Raw genomic sequence first — 13,405 nt, 5'->3', positions numbered from 1 at the left:
GAAAGAATGTGGCCAACGGCTAGGGCAGTCGACCTTGGAGCTGGGGAACGGGGTTCGACTCTCGACAGGGACGCTCAACATTCTATGATTCTGGGCAAATCTCTTTAATCAAAACAAAAATGAATGTGTCCTTCTGTAACATAACTAGTGCTCGTGAAGGGCTCTGATACCTTCGGGTATAGTTTGAGATGTATAAAACTTCCCCCCTCCCCAAAGAAAAAGTATAGCAGGAAAGGAAAATGCTACTTACCAGTATGCATCTGTTCTTGGCATGTAGAGCTGCACAATATCATACTTTTGCATAGATCACCATCTGGTGTTGGGCTCGGATGCCTGCACCTTGTTGTTGGCTTGGAAGAAGTCTTTGTAGTCACGAGATAGGTGACTACTCCCTTGGACGACAGTGCGCATGGGCATCGACTCCATCCTAAGATTGTTTTTCGCCATGATGGGAAATGATGGAGTTTGTAAGAAACAGAAAAGATGTCCATGTGAAAGTATCTAAGTAAGATAACACTAGAACAGAAACAGGTCCCGGGGAGGCGTATGATATTCTGCAGCTCTACTTGCCAAGAACAGATGCTTACTGGTAAGTAGCATTTTCCATTCGAGGCATATCAACTGCAGAATTCATACTTTTGCATAGACTGTACAGCTGTGTCTCCCTTAGAGGTGGTCACCTGTATCGGTTTCAGTGGTTCTGAAAAGTGTCTTAAGAACAGCTTGGCCTACAAAAGCCTGTTGCTCTGCCTGCACATCTACACAATAGTGTTTGGTGAAGGTGTGTGTAGTAGGCCATGTAGCTGCCTTACAAATGTCTTCTAAGGTAATGTTCCCTAAGAATGCGATGGATGCCTCTAGTTTACGTGTTGAGTGTGCTCTAGGGGGAATTGTTAATATGAGTTTTGCTTTTTGATAGCATATTTGAATGCATTTCACAATCCACCTGGCAATTCCTGCTTTAAAAATGGAGTTTCCTTTATGCGGTGGAGAGAAGGCTACAAACAGTTGGTTTGTCTTTCTAAAAGGTTTAGTCCTGTCAATGTAATGAAGTAGAGCTCTTTTTACGACTAGTGTGTGGAGAGCTCTCTCTGCTACGGAATCTGTGTTTTGAAAGAAAACTGGTAACTCTACAGTGATTAAGATAAAAAGCAAAGATTACTTTGGGAAGGAATTTTGGATTGGTTCGAAGAACCACGTTGTTACGATGTATTTGTAAGAATGGTTCTTGTATGGTTAAAGCCTGGATCTCACTTATTCTTCTGAGAGGTGATTGCGACAAGGAAAGCTACTTTCCATGTAAGGAACTGCAGTTCGCATTTGTGTAAAGGTTCAAATGGAGGACCCATGAGCCTAGTAAGTACAATGTTTAGATTCCACACTGGAATCGCAGTTACTCCGAACAAAGACAAATGTCTGTTTTGCAGGTAGGCGGCAAGGGCAGCCAGATGTAATCGTATGGATGAGTAAGCTAGATTACATCTTTGTAGATGCAGTAAATAGTAAATGATGTTCTGAACTAAAGCATCTAGCAGGTCAGATTTGTTGTGATTGCAGTAAATGAGGAAACATTTCCATGTGGCTGCATAGCACGCCCTAGTAGTAGGGCGTCTGGCTTCTCTGATAATGTCCGTACAGTCCGGTGGGAGGTTAAGGTAACCAAACTCTAGGACTTCAGGAGCCAGATCGATAGATTCAGTTGTGCTGGATCTAGGTGCCTTATCTCTCCATGGTCTGCGTTAGCAGTGTTGGGGAGAGATGTAATATTTGATGTGGAACTACTGAGAGTTCGAGGAGTGTTGTGAACCATGGTTGCCGTGCCCATGTGGGAGCAACTAGGATAGTTTTGAGAGACTGTTGCTTGAGCTTGAGTACTACTAGTGGAATGAGTGGGAGTGGCGGAAAAGCGTACGCAAATCTGCCTGACCAGTTCATCCATATCGCATTGCCCTTGGACAACAGGTGTGGAAACCTGGCGGCGAAGGTTGGGCATTTTGAGTTTGCGTGTGTGGCGAACAGATCTATGTCTGGGTGGCCCCACATGTGGACAAATGGTTGAAGAACTTGAGGATGAAGTTCCCATTCGTGGATGTGCTGTGACTGATGACCGAGCAGATCCGCAATCTGATTGTGCACTCCTGGAAGATGTTCTGCCAGAAGATATATATTTTGAGGAATGGCCCATCTCCATATACTTTGTGTTAGCTGATACAGCTGCAACAAGTGTGTTCCTCCATGTTTTTGTATGTAATACATTGCTGTCATATTGTCCGTGCGGACTAGGACAGTTTTGTTGAGAAGATGTGCTTGGAATGACTTAACGCTAGAAATATTGCTAGTAATTGTAGGTGATTGATGTGGAGCAGTTTTTGTTGGGTGGTCCATTTGCCCTGAATTGTATGGTTTAAGAGATGGGCTCCCCAGCCGGTGAGAGATGCATCCGCTGTTAGCATTATCTGTGGAATTGGCTTTAGGAACGGCTACCCTATGAAAAGATTTTGTGTTTTCCACCACTGTAGAGCAATGTGTGCGGCTGTCCACCAACACCAGATCTGTAAGTTGACCTTGAGCCTGATTCCACGGACGTGCTAAGCATTCTTGTAAGGGGCACATCTGAAGTTTTGCGTGAGGTACTATGATAATGCAAGAAGCCATCATTCCTATGAGCTGCATAAACACTCGATCGGAAGGGAGTGTTGGAGTTGCCATTTTGTGATGAGGGTTTGAATACTTGCTATCCTGGCTGGATTGGGGTATGCTAGAGCTTTGGAAGTGTCTATGGTGGCCCCTAGATACTGATGTAGGGAGGGCTGTAAATGTGACTTGGCGTGGTTGATTGTGAACCCCAAGTGGTGTAGCAGTAGAATTGTTTAGTGAGTGTGATGAACACACAGACTGTGTGACTTGGCTTTTATCAGCCATTCGTCCAGGTATGGAAACACATGGATTTGCTGTCTTCGTAAGTGTGCAGCTACCACCGCGAGACACTTTGTGAAGACTCAGGGTGCGGTGGTTACCCCGAATGGGAGAGCCTTAAACTGATAAGTTGGCAGTCCACTGTGAATCTTAGTTATTTCCTGTGAGCAGGGTGTATGGGAATATGGAAGTAGGCGTCCTTGAGATCTAATGCTGCAAGGAAGTCGCTTTGTTGAAGTAGTGGAAGGACTTGTTTAAGAGTGATCATATGAAAGTGATCTGTCTGTATGTAGAAGTTGAAAGGTCTGAGGTCCAGTATTGGTCTGAGAGTAACGTCCTTTTTGGGGATTAGAAAATATAGGGAGTAAACTCCCGTCCCTTGATGCTCTAGGCGAACTGGTTCTATTGCACACTTTTGAAGCAGTGAGAGAATTTCTTGCTTGAGGAGTGTCAGATGTTCTGTGGATATTGGACGCTGTTTGGGCGTTATGTTGGGGGGGGGGGGGGAGTTGAAGTAAGTTCCAGGCAGTAACCATACTGGATAATTTGTCTTACCCACTTGTCTGTAGTGATGGAATTCCAGACAGGTAGGAACTGTGAGAGTCTACCTCCGACCGGAGTGGAATGGTCTGGAGGGGCAGTTCTCAGAATCAAAACAAAAATAGTCTCTAATCTCTCAAATCAGTGGCTAGAAATAATGATGCCCCTGATTTCTGTTCAAGTGGCTCTAAAAACGAGCAGTCAACCAATGTGAGCGTTGAAATCTTACTCTTGGCTTTTAAGCGCTGCAAGCGCGCTTCCTCGCGAGGCCCGGGGACTCTCCTCTTTCCCCGGTTCCGCCTCGCTCCTCTGTGTGTCCTTCGGCGCCCTGCGCCCACCAGAACTCACTCTCCCCCGGGCCCGGCCGGTCCCTCCTGCTCCCCCGCCTGCTCTGGATCATCCAACGAGCGGCAGGGAGCGGGCCTGGCTCTCCAGGCTGGGACGGCAGGCCGGGGCGGAAGACACTCGGGGAAATCCCTCGGCGAGGGCTGGTCTCTTCTTCCCGGGTCCGGCGGTGATCGCGCAACGCTTCCCTGGGTCCCGAGGACGGGGACCAATCCGGTCGCGGCGTCTGGGCGAGCCTCCAGCAGCACCCGGGAGTCAGCCAATGGCAGTGCGGCTCCCGAGAGAGGCCTTCAATGACGCTCGGCTCCTCCACCAATCACAGCTCGGCAATGACGATGACGCTGCACCGCACGGGCCAATCCCGTCGCGGCGTTAGTGAGGGGGCTCGGCTCCCTCAACCAATGGGAGCACGGCGGCTTCGTTCTTCGCCGCTTCAGCTCCCCAACGATCGACGATCTTGGGGGGGGTATTCCTGGCCCCCGGGCCGCGGCGGTGACACGGCTGGCAGTGATTTTCAGTGCGCCTCGCACTGTGAAGGCCCACAAGTCTTCCGGCAAGCCCCACACCTGCGTGTCGATGAACACGCCGATCTTGGCCACTCAGCAGGCTGGGTCAGCGCGGCGCTCTCAAGCAGATTAGAGAGCAGCCCGTGCGCTAAGCAGACAACCGGCCAGGTTTCACGATCTCCTTGCCACCCAGCAGCTTCAGGGGGGCACAGCAGAGTCTTGCAGTCCTTGGGCAACCTTTATGTCCCTGGGTTGCAGACAGGGGGCCAGCTCTTCTCAGGCCCTTGGAGATTCAAGTTGCAGACACAGCACACAGCAAAGTCTTGGCAGTTTCAAGTAGGCAGGGTCACAGCACACAGCAAAGCCCTTTTCTTCTCCTCAGCTTCCAGGTAGACAGTAGAACAGGTCAGCCCTTAGAGCACACAGCAAGGCAGTCTTCTTTTAGTTCTCTAGCTGTCCTCCTTCCAGCCGAGGTTCCTTCTTGGTTGCAGAATTTCAGAATCTAAATCTCTGTAGTCAGGGGTCCTTTCCTTATACCCCTCAATGTCTTTGAAGTTCTTTGAAGTCTTTGTGCATGGAGGCCCTTGGTCCAGTCTAAACCAGTTCTGGGGGTTGCGGAGCACTGAGGTGTCTCTGGCTCTCTTCTTCCTGTCAGCTTCAGGGCCAGAGGTGTCCGTTGTCCATCAGGAGGGGGCTAGCAGTGGGAGGCAGACCAGCACAGCCCAGCACTTATCAGGCATTCCTTCCTCCCACCTCCCAGGCAGGCAGATGTGCCCTTTCATCCCCGGGATGGCTCCCACCCTCTCCTCTGGGGCTCTGCAGCCCCCCCTGTCACATCCAGACCAGGCAGGCATTCCACAAACCCAGGCACACAGAAAGGTTTAGACAAGAGAACAACCACTTTCTAAAAGTGCTATTCTCCCACACAGGATTTAAAAACACCCTTCACTAAAAGATGTGTCATTAAATTCTGAGTTCAGGGATATCTTTCACTTATGTTCCTTCTTGTTCCTATGGGAAGATAGGCTGGTATCACATGGGCCCAGCCTCCTCCATGTTACTCTATGGAGCAAGATAGCCTTTCAGCAGTGAGCACATAACATGGCTGCAGCCCACTACCAGAGCATACTACCTGCACTAGTACATGCTCTACCTTATCCATACACTGCACCCTGCCCAGGGGGGTACCTTGAGCCTTCCATAGGGGTGACTGATGTGCACAGACAGGGAAGGGTTAGGCCTAGCCAGTGGGGACACTGGCCAGGCTGACATGGCAGTCACTGACTGCACACAGGCTCTGCGCTGGCAGGCCTGAATCACCATTTTAAAGCTACTCATGTGGGTGGCGCAATCTGCTCTGCAGGCCCACTAGTAGCATTTGTCATCACCAGCCCTGGCACACACAGTGCACTTTACTAGGGACTTCGGGGTGATACAAATATGCCAATCAATATTACAATTTACAGAGGGAGCACTCACACTCTGACACTGATCAGCAGTGGCAGAGTGTCCAAAGCATCTCAATCAGCAAAAACGAAATCCAGCACAGCATCAAAACACATGAGTCAGAGGCAAAAAGATGGGGGAAGAACCACGCCAAAAGGTGTCAGGTCTAACACACACTAGTGTTGATTTATCTAGATGCAGTGTCTGCTGCATCGAGGGCACAGTTAATGGATGTGTTTGTTATTCATTTGCCCTTCTGAATCAAATCATTGGCTTTGGCCTTGTATTAGTCAGGTAAATGCTACATAAGGCCCTGAAGCTTGTCGTACTGAGCCCTATCGTATCTGGCAAGTAATACTTGTGCATTAGCTAGCCTCCAGTGATTAGCTGCTTGGGCAGCAACTCGTTTGCAGGAACCATCTAGCAGGTTTGACTCTTCGTCTGGAGGAGGGGCATCACCGGAGGTCTGGGAGTTGGCCTGCTTCCTAGCATTGGTCACTACCAGGGAATCTAAAGGGAGTTGACCTTTATTGTAGGTGGGATCATTAGGGGTGGGTTTATATTTCTATCAATTCGAGGATTGAGAATCCTGGTCCTGACTTTCATCATAGCCAACGCGTTTCGTCTCATTAGGGGACTTCTTCAGGGCTTTAAGTATATGGCATATGTTATATTCTTCAGGCAACGCGTAGTATTTAAAAAAAGGCAAAACCTACATACTGCCGGATTGCGTGCGGTTATTATGCCGTTTTAAGACTGTTAGAACACTGTATCGAGGGTTTTACTCATACTGCTTTTTTGAAATACTACGCGATGCCTGAAGAATATAACATATGCCATATACTTAAAGCCCTGAAGAAGTCTCTTAAGACGAAACGCGTTGGCTATGATAAATCCGTCTGTGAAAGAAGATTCTGTTCTGTGAATAATAAAAAGAATTTTGGAACAAGAAATACATCTATCGAATTTGGATGCCTTTTTTTCTTATGGGCAATCACCTTCTCAGTACTTATTTGAAGTGGACTGTGATAAGAAGTATTGTTAATCTGTCTATAGAGTGCTGAAACCCTTTTGTTGTAGTATTAAATGTGTAGGATTAGTTCCTACACTGTGGAGAGTATAGGGGGAAGTACTCCTTGGTTTCGTGCACCTTCAATTAAATAAGGGGACACTATTCACGTGTTGGGTGCGGATTCTATTAGCCTCTGCTCTCTGTTCTGTTGCTTCCTCCTAGCCGAGGTAATGGCAATCAAGAAAACCGTTTTAAAAGTAAGAAGCCTCAACGGACAAGAGTGAAGAGGCTCAAAAGGAGAACCTATCAGAAACGTAAGGACTTGATTCAAATCCCACTGTGGCATAATGTAAGGAGTGGGAGGAAACATATTTGTAAGGCCCTTAATGAACCTCATTACAATGGGGGACGTAAATAAGGATGGCTGATCCGGCAAACATATTAAGGCTGACAAAGCAGATAAATAGCCTTTGACAGTAGCTACAGCACAACCTTGCTGTGCCAAAGAAAGTGAAAATTCCAAAATGTTAGATAAACGGGCCTTAAGAGGATCGATATCCCGCTCTCCACACCACTTCACAAACCTGGACCAACGGGAAGAGTAAACAGATTTAGTGGAGTGTCGCCTGGACGATAAAATAACATCCACTATCTCTGGTGGGAGAGAGAAAGAACTCAGGTTGCCCTGTTCAATCTCCAGGCATTAAGGTGCAGGCTCTGGAGGTGGGGATGTAAAATCTGCCCCAGCGACTGCGAGGAGGTCTGCCCTGTGAGGGAGACGGAGCGGAGGATGCAATGAGAGATGAAGTAGGTCTGTGTACCACACCCTTCTTGGCCAATCCGGGGCGATCAATATAACTTGGGCCCGGTCTTGGCGAATCTTCCTCAGAACCCGAGGAATCAAGGGTATGGGGGGGGGGGAAGGAACGAGTAAAGAAGCTGAGAACTCAAATCTATCTGAAACACGTCCCCCAACGCTCCCTGCAACGGATGCTGGAGACTGCAGAACAATGGGCAGTGCGCGTTCTCCAGAGTGGCAAACAGGTCCAACCGAGGAGACCCCCACATCTGAAAGATGTGATGGACCACCTCCGGATGAAGCCGCCACTCGTGATCGGCAGAGTAACGCCTACTGAGACTGTCCGTACGAACATTTAGTAACCCGGCCAGATGATTTGCAAACACACAAATCCGTTGACCCTGAGCCTGAGTCGCATCGTCTCTCGGCAGAAACGGAACGACCCTACACCTCCCTGTTTGTTGATGTACCACATCGCGGTGGTGTTGTCCGTCAGGACCTGAACAGACCAACCGCGAAGGGAAGGGAGAAAGGCCTTGAGCGCCAAACGTATCGCCCTCAGTTCCAACCGGTTGATGTGAAGGAGCCTTTCCTCTGGAGACCAAAGACCTTTGATCTCCAGATTCCCCCAGATGAGTACCCCACCCTAGAATGGAGGCATCCGTGATTACTGTGGCCACCGGCGGAGGAGGCTGAAAGGGCTTTCCTTGAGACAGGTTGCCCTGCACACTACACCAAGACAGCTCCGCTGCAGATTTTGATCTTCTCCCGAGATCTCAGTTGCTCTGATACCACTGCCTGCGGAGGCACCACTGGAGTACCCTCATATGCCAGCATGCATGGTAGACCAACAGAATGCAGGAAGCAAACAGACCGAGCATGCGAAGAACGTTCAGGACTGGAACAACCGCTCCATCGTAAAACAAAGGAATAATTTCTTGTATGTCGAGAATCCTCTGCGGAGGCGGGTATGCTCGACATACAGAAGTGTCCAGTATTGCACCTATAAATAGGCTGCGCTGAGAAAGCACCAGGTGAGATTTGGGTACATTTATCGAGAAACCCAATTTGAACAACAGATGAGTTGTCACTTGCAAGTGGCACGAAACCAACTCTGGAGACTCCGCTTTGAGCAGCCAGTCGTCCAGGTAGGGGAAACCAGGCCCCCCTAACCTTCTGAGATATGCCGCTACCACAGCCATCACCTTTGTAAAGACACGAGGTTCTGAAGTAACACCGAACGGGAGGACAGCAAACTGGTAGTGTTGCGATCCTACCATGAACCGGAGATACTTCCGATTCGACTTCATGATGGGAAGATGAAAGTACGCATCCTGCAGATCGATGGACACCATCCAGTCTTCCTGTTGCAGCGCAAGAAGAACCTGTGCTAAGATTAACATTTTGAACTTCTCCTGCCTGAGGTAAAGGTTCAAAATCCTAAGGTCCAAGATTGGTTTCAAACGACCATCCTTTTTGGGAATCAGAAAATACTGGGAGTAGCAACCCTGACCCCTTTCCTGCTCCAGAACCAGGCTTTCAAATTCATCCACAGATTCTGTAATTTCACCTTCCTCCTGCTCATGCAGATACTCCTCCTCAAGTAACCTTTGTGCCTCTCTCCTGGAGCGATGTTTAGGCAACGATGTCGGTGGAGCCCTACTCAACGTCGGAGAAAACAACAGCAACATCGCTGGAGGAGCCTCTTCGTCATTCCTCGACGTCGACCGATCTCGCTGCGGAGCCGACCCAACCGCAGATGGTGTCCGCGGAGCCGGAGTGGAGGCGCTGGCAAGCCGGAGTCGGCGGCCTGAATGGCATAAAAGGAGCCTGGGGATAGTATTGAGGTTCACCTAGGTTAAAAGCCAACAGACCCATGGGGCCCAAAGGCACGCAAGATGGAGTCGAGGCTCTAGCAAACATGCCAAACATAGCATTTAAAAAATGCGATGAATCAGCCCCAGGAGCAGGAAAAAGAGGGTAAAGATCCACACGTTCCTGATGGGGAGTCACCTGAGGCTGAACTGGAGCCTGCGAAGCCAGGTTGGGCGCCCGCTCAGGTGAAGTCTCACGGACTGGAGAGGAGTCACCCAGAGTCGGCGAAGCCGCTGGAGCCGGAGAATCATGATGAGAAGAGACATCAGAAGCTGGAGACGCCACCGGCTTCGGAGATGATACCGGCGTCACATAAGGAGAAGGCGAAGGAGAAATATAATCCTTTCTTCGAGATCGTTCAACTGGAGTCACTGACCTCGACTTCGATCGCAACCTCGTCTTCGCTGTCGGTACTCTTGACTTCAAAGAGCGATGTCGTTAAGTGTGTTTCTTCTTGGACCTCTTATGTTTTTTCGATCTCGACGTGTGCGACAGCGAAAACATCACCCTTTTCCTTCCTCTCTTCTCCTTAGCTTTGGCCATAAATAACTTGGCCTCTTGATCCTTGATCGCTTTCTGGTTAATTTTTCTACAGCTTCTGCACTCCTCGACATCGTGGTCCGAAGAAAGGCACCAATGGCAGTTTTCGTGCGGGTCCGTAATGGACATGTGCCCGCCACATTCTCTACACGGTTTAAAACTCGTTTTCCCCAAAGTAGCCATTTCCTAAAAAAACAGAAAGAAGGATACGTTTTCTCCCTATGAAAATGGAGAGCCAAGAAAAAACATTCGCGTCGACGGTGCGGAAAAAAGGGAACTGACATCATCGTACCGACAAGGTCCTTTTGTGGCTCCGGTGACATCACACGATGCCGCGTGCGGAGCCGGCCCATTGTGACGTTCTCATCGGCGTGGGGAGAGCTAGGATACAATTTCCTGCGGAATGCTGGCGCAGGGGATATTCAAAAGGTGAGGAATCCACAGGCAGAAGTATCCATCAGAAAAATAAAGTTCTTACATTTCAGAATCTCATCTTTCTCTGGAGAATTGGTGCCAATGTTTCAGCACAGAAAGAGAATCCTTTTGCTGCATGACTGTTTCTTTTTAATGTATATTTTCAGCATCTTCCTCTATAATTTCCGTCTTTAAAAATTATCAAAGTCTGATATGCTCGGTCATTGACACCAAAATACTGAGTATTCTTAAGGCCTTTGTGGCATTTACTTCTCAGAGCCATATATTCAGCCATTTGTGGAGAGGCATTGTTTTGATACTACAGCCTCAGGGCTAATTATTTTAAAAGTAGCAGGCCTCAACAAGCCTACAGAGTTACAGGACTGTTAGGAACAAAAAGCAGTGCAGTATTTACATTTTTTTAATATTGTGATAGTCAAAAAGCTCAATATTGTATTAAGCTTCTTGTGATGTCCGTATTCTTTAGGACTCATCAGTTGAGGCCTCTCATTACTAATGGTATAGTTATCTGCCTCATAAATTGGCCTTCTCTCCGAGAGCAGGGAACAGAGAGTTTTACATTTTGATCAATGTAACTGAGCAGTATGGCATTTAACACAAGCTGGGCACCTGGTATGTTCATGCTTGCATGGCAAATACCGCTTACATACTATGTTGATCCACAGAAACCCACTCTTGCCACAAGAGTAAAAACAGACATTTTTAAATAGCCATCAACAGATTTGAGATTCATGAAATGTGCACAATGTTTGAAGATTCCTTCAGGAATGCTTTTTCATGTTTCTCTCAGTGCTTTGACTGGATTCTGTTGGCATATTGATTCTGGGCACTAGGAGACTGATAACACACAATGTAAGTGCTCTAACCCCAAACATGACTACAAGTATTTAATTTCAAATGCTGTACAGTGTCTTTAGTAAAACCATGTAAATATGATACAAAAGCCACAACTGGCCACAGAACTGATGGTACATCGTGGATTATACATCACCCACTTGTGTGGCTTTAAAACCATGGGTTCAGGACTGCCACTGAAAGTCTGAACTGTTGTAGGCAAAATTTAAGATTAACAAATGTCAAAGTAATCAGTTTTTGACATGTTAATATGCCTACCTTTTTTGCACTGGCCAAGTCACCAAGAAGCGGTGCCTGGAGCCTAACAGCTCTGTGTGCACAATGGATAAAAGGTTGCAATGCCAGACAAGATTTGGCATGTCTCTGAAGCAACACAGTGTGAAAATACATAAAGTGCTGAAGGAACTTTTTTAAGCCTAGAAGTCACTTTGTCATGAGTTGACTTTGGGAAGGGCTACAGAAACAACCTACATGGCATTGTAATACTGATCAAAAATCGAATTCAGTGATCAGGCGTTGACTGTTCAGAGCCGACCAATGACTTGTGTAATTTAGGGTTTACTCAAAAGGCCTTAGTTTTGGGCAACTGGCTTGCTATAAGAATTCCTGCAAGTCAGGGGTAGGCAGGTGATAAAAACATGTCTTACCCTTATCTGAGCAGCATGAAAGGCATGGAAGAGCAGTGAATTTAAAAAGGCACAGCAGTGTATGCGGTCAGTCCCCATGTCTTTGCTAGACAGCTTAAAACTTTGCATAACTTCACATACAAATGTTAAGAAAGCTGAACCCAGAATCTCACTGTAGAACAAAACAGTGAATCTGTTTTTGTTTTTTTCAGGGGACATTTCCTCAGCTTGACCAAGCCCAACGTCAGAAAACAATTATATAAATAAAACTTAGATGGGTGTGGCACTGTTCAACCTAAACAAATGCACTGTTACCCACATTGTTTTAAAACAAGTGTATCAATAGCTAGATGGCAGAATAAACATGGTATGTGAATTTGAAACATATTTCGGCTTTAAAACATTACCAACACAATACAATGCCACTATAGTCCAAGTCTCTTTGGAGACCTCCTACAGCAAGATGAATACCGGGTGGCCACATTGTGCTTCCTACAGAATGAAGCACAATGACATTTCATTGATATCATTGGACAGAAGAACTTCAAATTAAAGGCCCAACTATGTGAAAAAAATCTTTTAACTCACTGTTACCTATATAACAATGTTCTTTTGTTCTCCTAAACATTGCCTCTGCTCCTGAGATACATGGGCATTAGGACCATCCAGAAGGATATGTTGCTGAAAAAGCAATGCGTTCACAATAAGATCTTTGTCAACCTCTTCAGTATATTCACAGTCCTGACTCCGACCTAGTCATCCATAATCTTTCACTAAAAGAAATCTATAACTAGTTTCACTTTTCTAATGCTCACTCACCGGTTCCTCTTTAAACATATTTTCACAGTCTTCCACACACTGCTTTTCTGGGATGTGAATTGTCCATGAGAGAGGCAACTGGAAAAAACAAACTGTGCAAACTTAGATACTTATTGTAATCCTGTTTGAAATATTTTTTATTCGCCGCAAATCTTTTTAACACACAATCTTAGTGTAATCAATCCATGCCTGCATTACAGCCCACTACACAAGACATATTTAATTCATGTTGCACCTTTCACATGTCATTTGGAGCTTCATTTCAGGATTGCTTTTTAATTATCAGGTGTTACTATCAGGTGGCCCCTCCACCAGTCTGGTTCTACACCTACATACCTTTATCCATTTAATAGGTTTGTAATTTTTATATACTTCTTCTAGCGGGGAGTCCCCCATATTCCAGTATGAGTAAATTAGAAAAATGAGAGATTGTGAAGTATTACATAGTATACGCCTGTATCAAGAGTAAAATCTTAAATGCTATTTGAGTACACTTTTTTATTAATATTCTTTTGCCTATTCCATTACGAAATGTGACTTCCATACAGATGAATGAAGCAAAGTTATAATTCAGCCAACACGTGTTTCACCTAAATGGCTATAATAGGTCTAGGGTTGTTCCAATGTTGGAAGGTTAATATTAAAGTTCAAATGAGTACTTGTTCTCATAAGGCTGAGCCCTATTCAAATA

The 13,405-nt window shown here is 46.6% G+C and overlaps 1 protein-coding gene across 1 annotated transcript in view; it reads right to left on the bottom strand.

Moving 5' to 3' along the window:
- Nucleotides 1-13,405, bottom strand: part of LOC144820832 (uncharacterized) — a 933,795-nt gene that overhangs the window by 376,883 nt on the left and 543,507 nt on the right. The window contains exon 16 of the mRNA XM_078677961.1: nt 12,715-12,792. Within this exon, the coding sequence (XP_078534087.1) occupies nt 12,715-12,792 (78 nt within the window). The remainder of the gene's footprint in view (nt 1-12,714; nt 12,793-13,405) is intronic.

This window comes from Lissotriton helveticus, chromosome 1_1, assembly GCF_964261635.1.
Source record: "Lissotriton helveticus chromosome 1_1, aLisHel1.1, whole genome shotgun sequence".
Classification (NCBI taxonomy): domain Eukaryota; kingdom Metazoa; phylum Chordata; class Amphibia; order Caudata; family Salamandridae; genus Lissotriton; species Lissotriton helveticus.
The sequence above is the reverse complement of the archived record's forward strand: the minus strand, read 5'-3'. Positions and strand labels throughout refer to the sequence as shown.